The sequence below is a fragment of the Aedes albopictus genome, chromosome 3 (assembly GCF_035046485.1).
Source record: "Aedes albopictus strain Foshan chromosome 3, AalbF5, whole genome shotgun sequence".
NCBI lineage: Eukaryota > Metazoa > Arthropoda > Insecta > Diptera > Culicidae > Aedes > Aedes albopictus.
The window spans coordinates 416,089,665-416,109,303 of record NC_085138.1 but is presented as its reverse complement, the minus strand read 5'-3'; the positions used below and the strand labels follow the sequence as shown (position 1 = coordinate 416,109,303).

At 40.3% G+C, this 19,639-nt stretch overlaps 1 protein-coding gene across 3 annotated transcripts in view; it reads left to right on the top strand.

The window, feature by feature from the left end:
• Positions 1-19,639, top strand: part of LOC109622131 (beta-1-syntrophin) — an 804,166-nt gene that overhangs the window by 771,529 nt on the left and 12,998 nt on the right. For 2 of the 3 annotated variants that reach the window (XM_029875687.2, XM_029875686.2), the window contains exons 9-11: positions 17,517-17,634; positions 17,713-17,907; positions 19,400-19,588. In XM_029875687.2, coding sequence (XP_029731547.1) covers positions 17,517-17,634; positions 17,713-17,907; positions 19,400-19,588 — 502 coding nt within the window. The remainder of the gene's footprint in view (positions 1-17,516; positions 17,635-17,712; positions 17,908-19,399; positions 19,589-19,639) is intronic. The other variant, XM_029875688.2, reaches the window with a different exon arrangement.

Sequence of the window (19,639 nt, the reverse complement as noted above, 5' to 3'; positions counted from 1 at the left end):
GCTGTGGTGGCTCGAGCAGTTAACTGGATTACATAGGCACTAAGACCTAAGACGAGCTCCGGCACGACAAAGCATTTGCTGCTGCTGCTGCGTTTCAGTCGACCGGGTCACCAAGTCAAAAGTCAGGTGAATTTCAATTGTCGAACCAGTCAACCACGTGTGTATGTGTGCCTGTGTGCGTGTGCAAATGTTTATGGTTTTCGATGTGGGAGATTAACCTGCACCCGCACCCCCATCATCGTTGGAAGTTGGAATCGTCGAAATTTTAAATTGCCAAAGTTGTTCTCCTGTGCTTTCGGTCGGATGAGGACGGGAAGAGGAATCACATTTGCAAAAAACCGTACCTCCGCCACGATGCGATGCGATGGGATGCCAACCAGCTGTACATAAAACTACAACGATGGATGTGGTACATACCGTACGTACAGCTGTGGAGGAACGTAATATATCTTGGATGATGTTCGACTGACTTCAAGCCACATTTGGCTGCCAGTTTTGTGGGTTTAGAAGTCGGGGAAATAATACGGGTAGAGATAGTCTAGGATCTCGGATGGATGGCTTGGCTTGTGAGTTCCCTTTGGCTTTGGTTAGAGATAGCGAACCGTCAGGAAAGTTTTCGCCTCTTTTAGCTCTAACAACAACGGCAACGCCAGGGCGCAGAGTTCAAGTTGGTGTTTGTTAGTTGTTTGAATGTAAATTGCGCCTTGTACGGGAAGATAAACTACACTTTGCATACCATGGGGTTGTGGGTGTGCGATAATGGGTTGTGGTGTTGTCAAATGAGCCAAAGTTGAACCGGAGTGCTGAAAGTTTGAGGCAAATCTTGGATGGAAATGAGGGACCCATAAAGCAGAGATTTCGCTCAATCTACTTCCATTTCGAAGGAGCAATTATTTTTAAATTACTTCAAATCTAAGTACCCGAAGTAACTCGTTCACCTGCAGCACCCAAAGTTAAAATATGTTTGATTGTTTTACGACTTGGCCCATTACTGTTTTTTGTACGCCCCCGTACTGATTGTCGTGATGTAAAAATAATGATCTCCCATGCTCTAAAAAAAACTCCCACTTGCCGTTACTTAAAACCCAACCTTTAACGCCCCTGTCGAAAACGAATATGAAGGATAATGGACCAAACCCGCCGACGATGATGACGACGACGACGACGACTGCTGGGGAGTGAAAGCATTATCCCGACCGTCCCAGGCCCAGGTCACATTATCCTCATTAAACAGTCATCAAGGTCTTTTTTTTCGCTTACTAAAGTGCCGTGCGTTCCCACATTGTTCCGCTGGAGAACACGGGAAGTGGGAGTATTTTTTGCGCTCTGCGGTTACCATGATTTGGTAATTTTTGAATCGACACGTCTGGTAGTGTTAAAACAGCGAATGAACACTGAACAGTGTTGCCAGTTCTGCAGGCATCATAGATCTACACAGGGAAGACTGGGTCAACAATTATGCGCCTCATAATTTTATTACTTGCTGGTTCTTTTCAATATCGACCTGGTCTTCGCCCCTTCTGTCCGCAATGCTCCGGTTTGTTGATTTCTTGCTAACATAATCTTTGCAGGATTGTTATGTTGCAACCTTTCAACATGCCCTGTCCACCATATCCTTTCGACTTTGGCCACCTTCTTGGGTTCACCGTAGAGCTCAGCAAGCTCATACTTCATTCTTCGCAGCTACACACCATTCTTCTACATACCACCGATGATCATCTTTTTTTTTATTATTTGAACCACTGCGACCATTACTGTGAGCTATTGTGGTAATTGTTTAATTTGTTTGAATGCATTCATTTAGACGACGAGTCACCATTTAGGGTAACCGTCGTTTGTTGAAGGTCTAAAGTTGTCCAATCTGGTATGATTCTGAGAAAGAACTCTACAACTGATCGTCATTAACACGCTTTGCTCCGAAACTCCTGGTGCCTGCAGGTCATCCTTGAGCATGGTTTACAACTCGTATTCGAAGAGGACCACCGATCTTATGAGCGTTTTCAACATGTAAAGGGTGAGTCGATAATTATTGTGCCATTTTTAAATTAACGTAACTTTTTTCCTACTTCACCAAAATCAACCAAATTTTGCACAGTTTCTCCTTATAGTCTCTTGTTTACATATAATGAATTGAGCAGTTATCAGTGAGATTTCGGTCGATATAGAATAAATTTAGTTAACAGTTCTAAAAACGATGTTGTACAATCACATGCTAAAATCTAAAAACATGGTTTCGCGCCCTGGAACAATAAATGATTATACATTATCGGATCATCTTAATGTTCATCAATAGGTTTCAGGAATGGTTGTTAGTGAAACATAAGCTTGGAGCTGGGTGAAAATCAGGCACGATGCATATAAACAAACCAGAGAGCTTTAATTATTTGTTTCAAGTGGAGCCTGAACATGTCCACATGGAGGGCGTTAATTGAAAATGTCGTGAATTTCACTAAAACACATCCTAAATTTGAACCTATACCAAAAAGTTGAAATACATATATATACTAAACTTCTGTAAAAATTCGGTTTCATTTCGTTAACTGTAGACAATTTGCGAATCAGTTGAATGTAGGGTGGCACAATAATTAATGACTCACCCTTTACATGGGGCATTTGGTGCAGGAATCAATCTTTTTGGACCATAGTTTCTTTTGGAGCCCTTATTAAGCACGACTTTCACTGATGATGCGTCTTCGCAATTTCCGAACTCACATTATGGTCAGTCGTCAGATAGGATCGGAGGTAGACAAAATCCTCTACTAAGGAGTGTATCGGAAAGTAGTTGAAAATGTTCAGGATGCTCTAACTCGAAGCTGGGATGGTCTTTTTATTTCGGCTCTTCTATGAAATATTCACAATATATTTCTTAAGGAATCGACTGTTGATCTTATGTTTTGAGGCTATGGCTTTCAGTCTTGGAAGAAAAACTCAAAAACGGATTGTTAAGTCTTCATCCGACGTTTCGGTCACTATATTGTGCCTTTCTCAAGGATTTAACTATGCTCCGTTCTCTCGTAACATAGGCCCACAGCATAGGCCAAATTTGTCCCAGACGAACGTATCGTCTGCCGCCTGCGGCGGTGGTTCGGTAGAGGGGAATTCCGAAAACGATCCGGGTCGTAGAACTACGATGCAGTTGCCTGTTTGGCGCCACTTTTACTCAGAGTAAAAGTGGCGCCAAACAGGCAACTGCATCGTAGTTCTGCGACCCGGATCGTTTTCGGAATTCCCCTCTACCGAACCACCGCCGCAGGCGGCAGACGATACGTTCGTCTGGGACAAATTTGGCCTATGCTGTGGGCCTATGTTACGAGAGAACGGAGCATAGTTAAATCCTTGAGAAAGGCACAATATAGTGACCGAAACGTCGGATGAAGACTTAACAATCCGTTTTTGAGTTTTTCTTCCAAGACTGAAAGCCATAACCTCAAAACATTCACAATATAGTTAAGTTTAGAACAGCTTGGAAAAAAATAGAAAATGTTTAGTATTATTGAAAATATGGTTAAATGAATGCACCTCATAAAATGAAAATCTGCACAAAATGCAATTTTGTTAGGATTGTTCAACATTTCAAAAATCTGTAGCTACACACTAAAAATAAAGTACCGTATTCAGCTGTTCTATTTTCGGTAAAAGTTCAGATTATCGAATGTTCAGCAACATATTACCGAAGTTCGTCGAAAAATTACCGAACGTTCGGTAAACTCTACTGAATCATCGGTAATGTTTACCGAACGTTCGGTAAAAAATAGCCGAACTTCGGTAAAACTGTGCTGAACTTCGGTAATCCGAACTTTTACCGAAAATAGAACAGCCGAACAAGGGACTCTAAAATAAGTGTGTAATAAAATTTGTACGATAAAAAATCTGGAAAATATTGCTGCTTGTTAACAGTTATGTACACATAACATATCATTCAACACCGACTTTCAAAATTCATATTTTCGATAGATAAATCTCCTATATCTACAAAATGGTCCACTCCAAAAAACGTCTATTTTTTGGTCAAACTTTGAAGTTCTGCTTTTAATATCTTAGAATCAGTGGTGCTCATCCTGCGGCCCACGGGCCGCATGCGGCCCTTCAAGCCTTGAGATGCGGCCCGCGGAGTACTTAGAAACGAATATCTCGTTGATTTGATTGATTTGTCTTTATTATGAGACTTTCAGCCCTTGGCTGTTTCGTCTCTTGGAAATATATCGTTAAATTTCTTAAGAAATTAAACACAAGAAGTTTAGATGATGACACAGTGTTGAACACAAATCAGAATGATAAATAAACAAAAATAACAATCCGTGAGATTCAAACTCACGACTCTGAAATATTCCGGCGTTTCAACTAAGCCATGAAAAAAAAAGTTTTGGTGCCATTCTAGCAGAAAATTTTTAAACAACTTTTGAAGAAATTTCTGGAGCAACAAAAAGGAAATATTTTGTAGTAACTACAAACAAGATTCCAGGATCAACTGCAAAAAAAAAGATGTCTAGAACGCCTGAGAAAAATTTGAACATTAATTTTGAATCAACTCAGGCAGCAACTTCAGAAGATAATTTTGAAAATTTTGAAGAAACTTTCGGAGATAACTGTGAAGAATCTCAAGGAGAAAAAATTGGAGCAGCTTTAGGAAAAATTACGGATGCAGCCTTACATAAAAACTTGAAGGAATTCTAGGGACATTCCTGGAGGAACTTTGGGAAATACTTATTAAAAATTTTGGGTTTTGTAGAAGTTCATAGAAAACGTCAAAATATTTTTTTTTTTTGAAGAAATATAATGAAACCCTTCGAGAGCAACTTTAGAAGAAACTTATGGAATAACTTCACTAAAATCTTCAAGAAACCTTAGGAAAAATACCAGAAAAAGTTTCAGGAAAAATCCCAAAACCATTCTAGGAGAAAAACTTGAAATTTGGATAAGCAATTTCAAGAGAAGCAACTCCAGAAGAAATTTTAGGAGAAAATCCAGCATACATTTGTGGAGCTGATCAGAAGAAATTCTTATAAAAATTGCATGAGAAATTCCTGAAGTGGCTTCAACGAAATTTTAGGGACGACTCCGAAATTGTTTGTTTAAGTTTTAAATTTTGAAATTTAAAATTGAAACTCAATTATTTTTTAAACCAATTCTATGAATCCAAATTGATTTTTTCCTTAAAATACAAAATAAAGAGCAAAATATATAGTAGAACCAGGAAAATCCACAGTTTATGAGACAATTGTTGTCACTTTAAGAAAAATAGATACTCCAAAAGGGAGCACATTATAAATTATGTCACTTACCGTTTTGATAAGCATTGTTCTTTTAGTTGTTTTTGTGCATCTATATTCTTTGTGGCCCACAGGTCGATCCCGAATTGTAAATTTGGCCCGCGGTATCCCTCAGCCTGAGCACCACTGTCTTAGAAGGTTCAAAAATTCTTTTTTTTTTTTTGCTCTAACTTACTCTCGTCCATATATTAAAAAACATATCGACCCTATTTAAAAAAATACGAATTTTTCATTATATGTATTTTTTATTTGCGTAAGCATGATTTGGAGGAGCATAGAAAAAAGGGGGTCCTCAAAAATGGCCTTTTTCATTTTTAAGAATTGCGCGTAAATGCAGTGAAGATTTTTCTTGAAGAAAATAATTTGCCTATATCATGAGGATTCTGGAGCTTATTATATTTGCACAAAAAAGTTAACAATTTTCGAACATTATCGAACTTTTTTTCGCAATTTCAATTTTTAGATGGTGTGCAAAAATTTAAAAACATGTGTTCCGTAATCTAGGTTAAAAACCCAGTTAAAAGAACATTTTTAGAAAATCATAAAAGCCATTTCTTTTTTCAAGGATTTATACAGTATCTCCAAAAATGCAATTACATAAAAGTTGTATTAAACTATTCTTGAGGCTACCGTCTACCCCCGTTGGTTTGAACGACACCTCATACAAACCAACGGGGTTCAGGTGAACTTCTAGTTACCCTGTGAGCATCGCAAAACACACTGATGGTAACCCTTTTTGCTGTTTTGTTTTCATTCTGCGTTCCGTTTCACCACGCTCCATGAGCAGAATGATGTTTGAACCATTTTTAGTTTGAACGATGTGCAGATTAGAGGGGGTCAAATTAAAAAGTGTTCAGATTAGATGAGGTCAAACCAATGGGGGTAGACGGTATTGTAAACATTTTCAACTACAGTAAGTAGACGTTCGATAACTGCAACATGTTTACGTTGCACTTAGCGAATAAAATTCGATAACTGCAACGACTGACAGACGTCAAAGAACTGTCAGTTGCTGCAGAATGCAGCCAATGTGCATACGAAAAACATCGCACTGCAACCAAAGTGCATGCGAAAAACATCGCATCGCTATTGACGTTTCGTTTTTACGGATAGCGGTGCGATAACTGCAAAATTGTTGCACTTAGCGGACTTGCAGTTAAAAAGCATTGCAGTTAAAGCGTTTGCACCGAGCGAACGTCTACTGTAATTTACGATACACTCCTTACTTCGAAGGTATCCTCGTCGATCTTGACATTTCTTCTTAGCTGAATCCTGTCGTTTTCGGTTCCACCTGTGTTTACCTACTATCATGTACTTTGTTTTGACGCATTCGCCGTTCGACGCCACCGTTCCAAATGTTCTGGCGATTGAGTCCATGTCATTCTCAAAGCACACATATTGACCGGATTACATGAAAATTATACCTCGGATGTTGAGCCCGGCTCATCGCATCATACATATCAGAGCGATATTGAAGAAAAGACATGAGAATCCGTCACTCCGATTCTATCTCTGACGAGATCCAAATTGGATAGTTCTCCCGAAACCCTTACGCAGTATTGTACACCATCCAACGTTGCTTTGATCAGTCTGGTTAGTTTCCTAGGAATGTCGTTTTTGTCAACGATTTTTTATAGCTGTCGATACTGTCGGAATGTCACTTGAAAATGGCTTTTTTCAGTCTCGACAAGATTCAAATACTGCTATTTAATTTCGTCCAACGTTTCGGTCGCATATAGGACCTTCGCCAGGGACTCTAAAATTATTGTTTATTTTATTTAATGATAAAAACAAACTCGCACAAAATTGTAAAACTCAACACTAACACCAATACACACTCCAAGATGATTCTGAACACGCACACCAGCAGCAAAGATCGATTGTAAAAACACACATGATAAACACAGAAAGCAATTGAGTTGTCCAAAAAAAAGTCTCACGAAACCTACTGCAAGCCTATCTATATACGCGAGAACAAAAGATGTTTACAAAGTTTTTACAGATAGATTAACACGGGAAATCGGATTAGTCAATGGTGATCGATCAAGCGCGAGGTGTCAAATTCTAGTGCGGTAAAATTCCGGAAGGGTTTTTCCACGATTACCGAATCCCAACCGTTAACTGCTGTGAGGAAGTAAGTATACTGCAGAAAATTGCTTGGGAAGAATGAAAATTGCGAAGAATAGCTTTTGTAATTATGTATGTTTTTGATCGCAAAAATTCAATTCGCTGGACAACCTTTGTTCAACAGAACACATTAGACGAAGAATCTGTGATAATTGTTAAAAAAATGTTATTTGAACTATTTTTGTAAAAATCATTAAATAAAATGAACAATCATTTTTTAGAGTCCCTGATGAAGGTCCTATATGCGAGCAATGCATTGTACAACGTCTACAGCAGAAGGCGGGTTTGTGAAAGATCAAACGCAAAGTAATAAATGCGTGGGCGTGTGATTGTGAAGGTCACTACTTTGTAAATTTTAAATGGTCATTATGGAAACTTGGTCAGTGTTACGTCTCTTAATAGGGTAATCTCAATGCTATTTGATCACTTAAGTTTGTGCCTTTTCCTGTAGATTGGTCATATGGGCCCATTCAGCCAGCTGGTGAGCAATTCTTCATCCTCTTAAATCGGTATAAGAATCTTGTGGATTGTTTAGTGTAGCTGCTCATTTCGGCGGCTAGAAGAAGTTGCCCTTCCCAGCAGTATTGCAGTGTTTATCCCCTATTGCAGTGTTTTATCCCCTATGGATATTCTCAAGTACAAACATCTTGGAATCCCAGTTCAACGTTGCACCTGAATCTCAAATGCCCAAATCTTAAATAGTAAATGTCTAAGCGGAAAAGGTGGTGTTTTAGGCCTTGGCAGTCTTTAAACGTTTGCCATAGTCTCCCTGTGCTTTGTTTTGAAATTAGCTTGCATCGTGGACAGAATTGATGGCGCAATTTATGGCAAAACAGGACAATGGATATTTGCTCCTTCACGTAAGGAATCAGGCCATCGATTTTGATTCGATTAGATGGGCAGCACAGCATGAAAAGTAAAACAAAACTTCCATGAGAAATGCAGCAGCATATGAATTGAGCAAATCGTTGAAATTTCAACGAAACTTAATTTTACACGACTCGCTATTTAGTTCGTGTAATTTTAAAATCTAACGCAATTTATTTCGATGCTCTAAATGTGTACATCGAAATCAACGCAAAATAACACGAAATTTTTAACTGTAACTGATCTACTTAGAATGCCTTTCAGAATTTCGCAACCGATTTCTTCCGTTTTGTTTCACGATATTTTTAGTGTTTCACCTTATGTTCTTCTCAGAGGTTCATCCCTGAACCTCTTCCTGAAATCCGACCGATTTCGTCAGAAGTTTTTCATATGGATCACGCAGGATTTTTCCCAGAGTTCTTCCTGAGTTTTCTCCAAGATTTTTTCATGAGATTCATGAGTTCATCGAAGAATTTCTTCCAGAAGATTACCCAGTATTGCTCCTAGAGACCCTCACGGAATAGGCTAAGAAATTCCTTGATCGAAATTCACGGAGAAATATCGAAAGAAATCCTTATGATATCTCACGAAAAACTTTTGGAGGAAGGAAGGACTTTTGGAGAAATAACGAGAGGATTTTCGAGAGGAAATCCGAGAAAAACTGTGAGAAGTCAGAAAAACTTGAGGAAATAATCATGGGTAGATATATGAGAATTATTGCGGGGAGAACTTTGGATACCTTTGAGAGAAGTTTCTGAGGGGTTATGGATCAAATCCAGCGAAAAACGTGAAGATCAATCCAGAAAATTCCTTGAGAGAAATTCCTGAAGGAACTTCAGCACAAATCACACACAAAAAGTAGGGAAAAACTATGGGAAAGCCTTTCCGGAAAACTACTAAAAGAAATCCCTAAAAGAACTTTCGGATAACTGTTATAGAGTCACCTAGAAGAATCCCCCGCGAACATCAGGAAAAAAATCCTGAAGAGCTCCTGCGAAATCTCCGCAAAAAACTGTTATCAAAAACCCAGGAGGCATTTTGGTAGAAATCACAGAAACAATTGTCAGAAGTTCTGGGAGAAATAAAGAAACATCAAATGGAATCCTGAGAGAAAGTCCAGAAGAAATCCAGAAATAAATTTCGACAAACTTTCAAGAAGTCATAGAAGTTCTTCTTTGACAAGTTGCAAGAGGAATTCTATAATAAACTGTGAAATACTTTGAGAAAAAGTAGGAGGAGAAATTCCTTAAAGAATTCAAGAAAGAATTCTGGAAAGATAAATTGCAAGAGACATTCTTAGATGAATTTCTGAACAAATTTCGAATAGATTTCCAAGCAAAACCCTTAACAAATCTCTGCAGGAATCCTTATCACTGAAAGAGTTCTTGAGAGCATAATAATTCTCCAAAGTTTACAAGTAATAGCCAGGATTATATCGGTACCACCCGATTGTATTCGAAATTAATATCCCAACGTAATATGTACACGAATTTTCATAGGAATTCCATTGGAATCCCAGCATTACTACACCGCTAGTAGCACTGATAAAACTGTTCCAAACGCCAAGAAAGCTGAAGATGATAAAGCTAAATCATGGTCGCAAAATCAAAGATCCATCCATCCCCTATGATGTTTTGACTTTTCCCCATATCTCATCTGACCAGTGAATCAAAATTCAACCATCGCGCAACAATAATGACAATGTCGCAACCCGTATTTGTTGCGACAAAACAACCCATGTGACATAAGTTTGTCCCAACTTGAAAATAATGGGATTAATATCGTACACCACGAGTTTAGAGATTTTTAAGCCTTGCATTGCGATTTTCGAACGGTAACTTCGAGTCGGTAAACACTGCAACTCTGGTGAAGCTCTATCATCAAACAGTTTCGACTTTGGGTTAGTAATAATTGATTATTCACGAGTTGAAAAGTACGCAGCTTCCGTTTTGTCTGCAACAAAAAATTTCGAGATCATGTCATTATCTGTCACCAGTAGGGATAAAGACTAATCGTCGCACCTTCTTTGTTGCTTGTTTTGTGCCTCTTTTGTCTGACAATTTTCTTCACTGCATACTAGTCAAATGATCACCCAAATCCGCCATGGTTGAACCGATGTCGATGTGTATGTAGAGGTATCGCGAAGAGATCGGATTCACTCATCAAAATCCGAAGGCAAATCTTCTCGTGAGATGATACGTTGAGCTGTGGAGTTCTCATCCCGCTTGATGTAGATGTACCCTTTGCTGAACCATGCGAACTTATATCCATGTCTTCTTTTGTAGGCTCTCACGTACTGTAGCAACGCTTGATTGTATGCCGTGAGATGGTGGTTGAAGTAGATGCGCTGATCAATTGTGAACCCGATATTTTGACATGATAGTGAGGCAGTTTTTGCTACAGATATAATTCTGTCCTTCACATATCTATTGGCGAACTGTACCAGAATCGGTTCAATTTGCTTCGTATTCCTCGTGGCCAAACGAGTGATCACCAGAACGTCTCGCTCAAGCAATTCGATCTCGAGAACTTCGCAGATTTTACCCAAGATAGCACATAGATCTTCGTCGGCAGTTCTGATGACATTCGATATCAGCAAGTTGTTTGATAGCTGTCCTTGCTGAATAAAGTTGAGGTCTTGTTCCATAGTAGCCAGTTGTGATGAAATCTCGTGATTTTACTCAACCCGCTCTTGAATTGTTCAAACTCTGCGTTTATGAAGTTTTGGGACTGCTTGACTTCATCTACCTCAGTGCTGAGTTTCTTGATTTCCCTCTTCATGTCCGTTATGCTATTCTGGATTTCCTCTTTAGATAATTGGATTTCACCTTTAAGTGACTTGTGCAGGTCTTCTTCTTCTTCTTCTTATTTCTGGCGAGCCGACACCGTTCGGCATCAGCTCTAGTTTAACGTCCGCCTATTTCTGGTACTAAGCCTAAACACGGACGGTCAGGGAGACATCCACACACACCTGACACCCTACATATCGAACCCATCAACACATGGGCCGGGACCTACGGCTTTACTTCCTATCCGAGGGAAGGCGTGATCAGATATTTTTGTCTCAGAAATACCGACGGCGTCGACTAGGATTGAACCTAGACCGACTGGGGTGAGAGGCAACCACGCTTACCACTACACCACCGACGCCGCTTCTTGTGCAGGTCAGCAAGAGTCATGTCCCTACTCATTGTGACGTTGGAGCTTTTCCAAGGACGCTTCGCTGGATTCTCAGAGGACGTGGATTCCTTGTTCTTCTCACTCTCGGTTGGACTAATATCAACTCGTTTTTTCGACTGATTCCTGGTAGTGCTCGGCATAGAACAAAAAAACACCTAACGCGATAGCCGAAATAGATGAAACGAACGACGGACTATACTTTCACGCAGCGAACGAAAAATAGATATGTGTGCACTCATCGGCAGCTCAACTGAAACTGAGAAATAACAAGAAGAACTTGGGAAGAAATTCCGAAAAACTGGGACATCTCAGAAAAACTGGAGGTTGTAATCTTGGGTGGAAATATAAGGTTGATTCCGGGAAAAACTTTGGAAACCTTTGAGACAAAAATCTGAGGGACTACGGATCAAATCGGGCGAGAAATGTCAAGATAAACCTGAAAACTCCTTGAGGAGAGATCTCTGGAAGAATTTCTGCAGAAGACTCGCACAAATCCTGGGAGAACCTGTTCGGCATAGTTTATTTATATATAAATAATTATTTTATAATTTATTAATAAATATTATTATATTTTATAAAATATACATATATTATTAAATCAATTATAAATAGAACCCGATTTCGATGTAGATGCTGATAAGTGGGTTGCTTGGATGCAGAAAACATACAAGCGTGGGAAGGCAAAACTGTAAATGAATTGTAAATTTTGTTAAATTGTATACGTGATCGACCTGAATGACTTTAATTGAGTTAAAAGGTCGTTAATAAATAAAAAAAAAAAAAAAAATAATAATAAAAAAAAAAATGAACACAAGTAATTTTAGGCGAAAGCACTGGACTGTATGGCACGGGGTATAGCAGAGAACGGGGGATTTTGGAGCGCGAGGAAAATTCACTTTTTTTCACCTTAACTTCACTACTTTATTTTTCTCTCTGCTCACTAATTTACATTTTACTTGACACTTCGCGTTGTTTGAACCACGCGAACGCTCGTAACTTTTTCGCTGTTTGAATTCAAACTGACTCGCTACTGCGAACGGGTCGCGTTTATAGGGTAATTCGCCAATTGTTGAACGGTTAGTATAGGCATTTTGGTTTTCGTTTGTTTTTCCGTGCATAATTCTACTTTAGTTGAAAAATATCCAGTGAACGTCTAGATCTACTCATCCCTTATACTGCCCATTGAATTTGTATTCCCTTAAATTCCATTTTCTAAGAAAAAATAGAACATTTGTATGAGAAGTCTATAACCCAAATGTTGAACGCTTCCTTAAGCTAGCTCATCCTAATGTTGGACGGTTCTCGCCAATTGTTGAACGGTTGAAGCTTTGTTCGTAATTGATGACGTATAACCCGACATCAACCTATCATTCACCTGTTTTTATTTTGGCAACCAAACCCAACATAGACCCAACAATTATCCGATGTGAGTCCAACAGTGGTCAAACATTTGATAAAATTTGACCCGACTTTGACCCGACATCCGATATTTTTTCACTCTGGCGGATTTTTTCCGGGTTTTTCGTGTTTTGTGCCCAGCTAGTCCAAGCTAGTGACGATTCATTTAAATGGCAAGCAATCGCTCATTTAAAAAAACTCCAGTGGACTGAAATCCTTTTAAACATGACTAGCTGCAAAAATGGCTGAAAAGATTTGATTAGAAGCGAAAACGACAGAAGAAAAGTATGCCTTTGAAAGCCCTTGAAACACTTCTGGAAACCCATGAGACCCCCTCAACCCCAAGAACACTCGTGGAACTACCCTGAAATCCATTGGCAACCCATGGGTTGCTCCTGAGCCTCCTGGAACGCCTTAAAATACTCCTGGGAGCCCCTTAACACTCTGAATTCCTCTTGAACAACTCTGGAACGCCCTTGAAACCCATTGAAAACCACTGGAATCTTTCTGAATGCCACTGGAACACCCCTAGAACATCCCTGGAACGCCCTTGAAACCCCATGAAATGCACGGTTAGGTAAAGTGAAAAAAAATCTAGCAGTCATGGCATCGTATAGGTGCCAGTGTTCAACAATTGGATCATGGATGCATAATGATAGTGTGATAAGAAAAATATTTTTTCAAATTAAAATACAATGAAAATGTGATTTTAAACAATGTTAAACTGTTGAGGACATCCTTCCAGTTCTTGTAACTATGGTGTGCCTTTGATATTTGTGGTCGATTTGCCAGCAAAGCTTATTTCGTAACAGCAATTTCTTAAAATAAATATTAAATATTGTGCAGTTTTCGTGTCATTAGCGAGACTAAATTTTCAATCAATTTTTTTGACATAAAATATACAGGGGATAGACAAAATGATCGGGACAGGCAAAATTTTCACTTTTCAAAAAATGTTCAATTAGCTGTAACTTTTTGAAAAGTGCATCAAATATTTTTAAATTTTTACTGTAAGTTCCTCAACTAGTTGTGTATCAGTGGACATAATTTGGAAAAGATCGCACAATTCTTCACGAAGTTAAAAAGATTTTTGAAAAAGGTAAAATTATCCGATAGCCAACTTTGAGCTGTTATAACTCCGGATTCAATGAACCGAATGCAATGAAATTTTGTCCATTTATGACTTATATAATGAGCTTTGAAAAACCATTGACTTAACTTAATATTCTTAACACGGAAGAAAGTTATAAAGATTAGATTATTTTCCTAAAAAAACACCAAATTATCCAAAACATCAACATCGTTTCAAAATTCAAGATGCAAATTATAGTTCATTTAGTTTCCCTCTAATTGACTTATATATAAATGCGTTTTGAAGGAAAGTAACAACATAGCCGCCAATAAATTGAAAAAGTAATGGGATGCATATTAAAAATAGACCAATTTACTAAAAAAATCGTGAAAAAATAAAATCGCTATAACTTTTTTGCTTGTTAAAAATTTCAAGCCAAGTTAAATGTTTTCCAGAGTTCATTATATAAGTCATGAATGGTCAAAATTTCATTGCAATCGGTTCATTCAATCCGGAGATATAACAGCTCAAAGTTGGCTATCGGATAATTTTATCTTTTTTAAAAATCTTTATAACTTCGTGAAGAATTGTCCGATCTTTTCCAAATTTTGTCCACTGATACACAACTAGTTGAAGAACTTACAGTAAAAATTTTAGAATATTTGATGCACTTTTCGAAAAGTTACAGCTAGTTGAACATTTTTTGGAAAGTGAAAATTTTGCCTGTCCCGATCATTTTGTCTATCCCCTGTATATAATTTTGTAACTTATTTAAAGCAATATCGTAACCCACATGTATAAGCATCTACATTAAACGTTTACGTTAGATAAAAACTACTGAAGTAAGATTTATAATAAAATATTTAAAAACTGTTCAACATTTGGGTAGTGTTCAACAATTAGCGAATTACCCTATATCCAAATGTTAATCTTCTGGAAATACGTGGAAATTTCTACGCGCGTGTAGAAACCACGCGACGCGTGTGGAACGATCCATCATCACCACGCTGGCTGCAGGGCGACGAGAGTCGATGATGATGATGATGATGATGATGATGATGACGGTAGCTACGGCGGCGGCGTTCGCTGCTGCTCTCGCGGCTGGCTCTCACGGCACTCACTCTCTTGCTGCTGGTCGCTACTGTCCCGTCGGCTCGGGTGAGTGCGCGTGCTTCGTGACGATCATCGATGACGGTTCCGATGCGATGGTTGATGCTGGATGCGTAGCTGGCCATGCTGCTGCCGTCGTTTGGAGCGTATGTTCGCGAACAGAACCTATTGGGAAGCTTTTCCGGAAAATCACTTAGAGAAATTCCTGAAGGAATTTTGGGAAAACTTTTCTAGGGTCTCCGGGAAATATCTCCCGCGACCAGGGGAACTCCGTGAAAAATGTATAGAAAACCCAGGGGGCGCTTTGATAGAAATTACAGACAAAAATGTCAAAAATTCAGATGTCAAATAACTAAATATCGAATGAAATTCTGGGAGAAAGTCCAGAAGCAATCCAGAATGAAACTCTGACAAGCTTGTAGGAAAACTTTGTTGGAAATTTGCGGGAAGAATTTTGTAATAAACTGCCTTATACTTTGAAAAATGAATTGCGATAGAAATCCTAGGAGATATCCCGTAAAGAATTCAACAGAAATCCCCAAATAACAATGAATGCTGAACAGTGAGAGTGATAGCTGAACAATACCTGGCTAATGGTGTCAATGTCTAAACACAATGACAGCTAAATATTGATCTGAAGTATGGCTTGTTCAACCTCTTTAATCAGCAATACATACACTGAACGGCGGCTTGCGGTAAAAATTACTATTCTGAGGGTCAATTTGAATAAACAACGCCACTAAATTTGTGCAAACTGAGTTTCGTTTCAATTCAACAGAATTATGTTTTCAATTTTACCATGGACTCGATTTTCAATTAAAAAAATGTTTCTGTTGGCAACCGGATTCGAACCAAGAACCTTGACATCACCCGGCTCGCACGCTACCACTTGGCTATCGAACCGGTTGATGTGAGAATAAACAAAACGCACACAAGAAGCGTTGGTGGGTCGATGCCATGGTAAATTTAAAAACATTTTTATGCTTGTCATTACTGCAAGCCGTCTTTCAGTGTAGATGGCTGAATATCAAGTTGAATAGAATATTATTCATCTGGGTAACCAGAATGCAGAATTAATCATCTGTTGTTCAACCTTTAATCAAATAGTTTTTGACAGCTGGCCCAAGCATGTTTTTGTGAAGTCCACATCGCTTCTTCATCCTCAATACATACTTAGTTCAACTTATGTTCTTGACTATTCAGACACAACAAGTAATGCCATTGTTTTCGAGGATATGTATGTATACAGTTGTGTGTGGTGTAGGAGCTAAGATAAGTGACTACAAATCAGGAGGTCCGAATTTAATTCCAAGTTTTTACACAGATTAATTTATACATTCCTAAACATCTCTGGTGGAAATATACGCAGCTAATGGTAAAAATAGGCTCATAAAAGTGTTTTTATTTTATTTTTACACAATAAATAAATTTAATTGATTACTGATTAAGCGCATATTAAGCCTTCAATTAGCCTTCCAATAAATCTGAAATCAGCTAAAGGTTAAGCAAAATCACCAGAATTAGATGTTTAGAAGCTGAATAAAGGATTGTACCACTTGTGCTCAACTTTTGTTCAAATGAAGGCTGATTTATAATAGTTGGAGAAACGTTTGTACAGCATCAAACTGCTACCTGGGTCCTTAGACGACTTTCTGAACGACTTTCGAATAGATTTCCAAGCAAAACCCTAACAAAATCTTTGAAAGTAACCCTAACAACTGAAAGAGCTCTTGAGATCATTAGTATTCAGAATACCCTCTTCGAATGAGTGCAATCAGTACATTGCACCTTTTAATTCCGCCCTGTTATGCTTATCCTTTATCCGTAAAAGGATAGGAATAACAAGGCGGAATTAAAAGGTTCAAAACTGATTACACTCATTCGATAAAAGAAAATAAAAATGAAAATTGATTAACATTTTTACTATTTCATAAAAAACTGCCAACACTGTTCCTTACGTCGGAAAGGTTAAAGATGAGAAAGCTAAATTATGGTCGCAAAATCAAAGATCCATCCATCCCCTATTATGTTTTGACTTTTCCCCATATCTCTTCTGACCCGTTCAAGACGGAAAGAGACACTCTTTCCCTCCAAAAAGGGTGTGAACAAATTTGCATACTCGATGAGGGCGCACACTTGAACTTCGAAGATGATGTCGATGGATGATGACAACGACGAGTGACGACGACCAGAACGAAATCGACGACGAAAAAGGGTGGGAACTGGGAAGGAAGCTGAAAACTCCGAACGTATGAAATCTGGCAGAAGTTGCATAATTTACTGCGGTGTTTGGATGTCTCCCCCTTTGCCCCCCAGCTTGGGCGTGAAAAACCGTATGAATTTCAAAGCAACCGAATCCTTATTCAAATCAACCGATATATACGATTGGCTGAGATTGTTTGATCGTAATCAGGCGAAGACCGCCTCCGTATCGAAATGGGTTCCAAAATTTATGACGACGGTTTTCTTCTCCCCCCTTTCTTCAATTTCAGACTGTACGAAAGCGCCCCCTGGTCGGTGGAGGCGTGGAGTCGACCGTTCGAGTGCAGCCCGCTGGTGACGACACGGTTGGCCGGTGCTGGCAACACTTCCACCGTAGGTTCAAACTCGGTAAGTTCCTCAAATGGGATGGGACAAATTGGGCGGCAGATGTTTCTGTGTGACACAACCAAATCGCTTCATTTCTAGACGACGAAATTTGATTTGCAGAGTGCCCAGTCCAGTGTGTTTTGCGTCCGCTGCGGTACCACGCGGGGTGTGGTTAGCCATTGGCTGCGTTCGGAGACCAACCGGGACATGGCGGCGTGGGCACGGGTGCTGGTCCAAGGGTGCCACAATGCCATCATCTGCCAGCGGGAGTTTTCCTTTCGGTGCTTGTATCAGGTGAGTTTACTGGGGGTAAGGGTGGTTAAAATTGGGGACCAGAATTGCTCTGCTCTAGCTCTGCTCTAGCTCTGCTCTAGCTCTGCTCTAGCTCTGCTCTAGCTCTGCTCTAGCTCTGCTCTAGCTCTGCTCTAGCTCTGCTCTAGCTCTGCTCTAGCTCTGCTCTAGCTCTGCTCTAGCTCTGCTCTAGCTCTGCTCTAGCTCTGCTCTAGCTCTGCTCTAGCTCTGCTCTAGCTCTGCTCTAGCTCTGCTCTAGCTCTGCTCTAGCTCTGCTCTAGCTCTGCTCTAGCTCTGCTCTAGCTCTGCTCTAGCTCTGCTCTAGCTCTGCTCTAGCTCTGCTCTAGCTCTGCTCTAGCTCTGCTCTAGCTCTGCTCTAGCTCTGCTCTAGCTCTGCTCTAGCTCTGCTCTAGCTCTGCTCTAGCTCTGCTCTAGCTCTGCTCTAGCTCTGCTCTAGCTCTGCTCTAGCTCTGCTCTAGCTCTGCTCTAGCTCTGCTCTAGCTCTGCTCTAGCTCTGTTCTAGCTCTGCTCTAGCTCTGCTCTAGCTCTGCTCTAGCTCTGCTCTAGCTCTGCTCTAGCTCTGCTCTAGCTCTGCTCTAGCTCTGCTCTAGCTCTGCTCTAGCTCTGCTCTAGCTCTGCTCTAGCTCTGCTCTAGCTCTGCTCTAGCTCTGCTCTAGCTCTGCTCTAGCTCTGCTCTAGCTCTGCTCTAGCTCTGCTCTAGCTCTGCTCTAGCTCTGCTCTAGCTCTGCTCTAGCTCTGCTCTAGCTCTGCTCTAGCTCTGCTCTAGCTCTGCTCTAGCTCTGCTCTAGCTCTGCTCTAGCTCTGCTCTAGCTCTGCTCTAGCTCTGCTCTAGCTCTGCTCTAGCTCTGCTCTAGCTCTGCTCTAGCTCTGCTCTAGCTCTGCTCTAGCTCTGCTCTAGCTCTGCTCTAGCTCTGCTCTAGCTCTGCTCTAGCTCTGCTCTAGCTCTGCTCTAGCTCTGCTCTAGCTCTGCTCTAGCTCTGCTCTAGCTCTGCTCTAGCTCTGCTCTAGCTCTGCTCTAGCTCTGCTCTAGCTCTGCTCTAGCTCTGCTCTAGCTCTGCTCTAGCTCTGCTCTAGCTCTGCTCTAGCTCTGCTCTAGCTCTGCTCTAGCTCTGCTCTAGCTCTGCTCTAGCTCTGCTCTAGCTCTGCTCTAGCTCTGCTCTAGCTCTGCTCTAGCTCTGCTCTAGCTCTGCTCTAGCTCTGCTCTAGCTCTGCTCTAGCTCTGCTCTAGCTCTGCTCTAGCTCTGCTCTAGCTCTGCTCTAGCTCTGCTCTAGCTCTGCTCTAGCTCTGCTCTAGCTCTGCTCTAGCTCTGCTCTAGCTCTGCTCTAGCTCTGCTCTAGCTCTGCTCTAGCTCTGCTCTAGCTCTGCTCTAGCTCTGCTATAATGGATTCAGAGATATTTCAGGGAATTTCAAAAGCGATTTCATGTGAAAATGTTTCAAACGTCTATCTCTCTTTTCCCTACCCCCATTCACAGGGCCGTCCGTGTCAGCTAATCGTCCACCTGGATCGGGGCTTCTGCCTGCTGGATTCGGCCCTCGGCAGCACCGGTGGCTCCAAACAACCCCTGTGGTCGTTTTCGTTCGATCGCCTGAAAGGATCGGCCGACGACGGCAACAAACTGCTCTACCTGGACTTCTCCGGCAGTGAGGATGGCGGCGAGATCGTAAGTATTGCCACTGCCCTACCTTATTTCTTTTCGATGGAATTTCTAGGA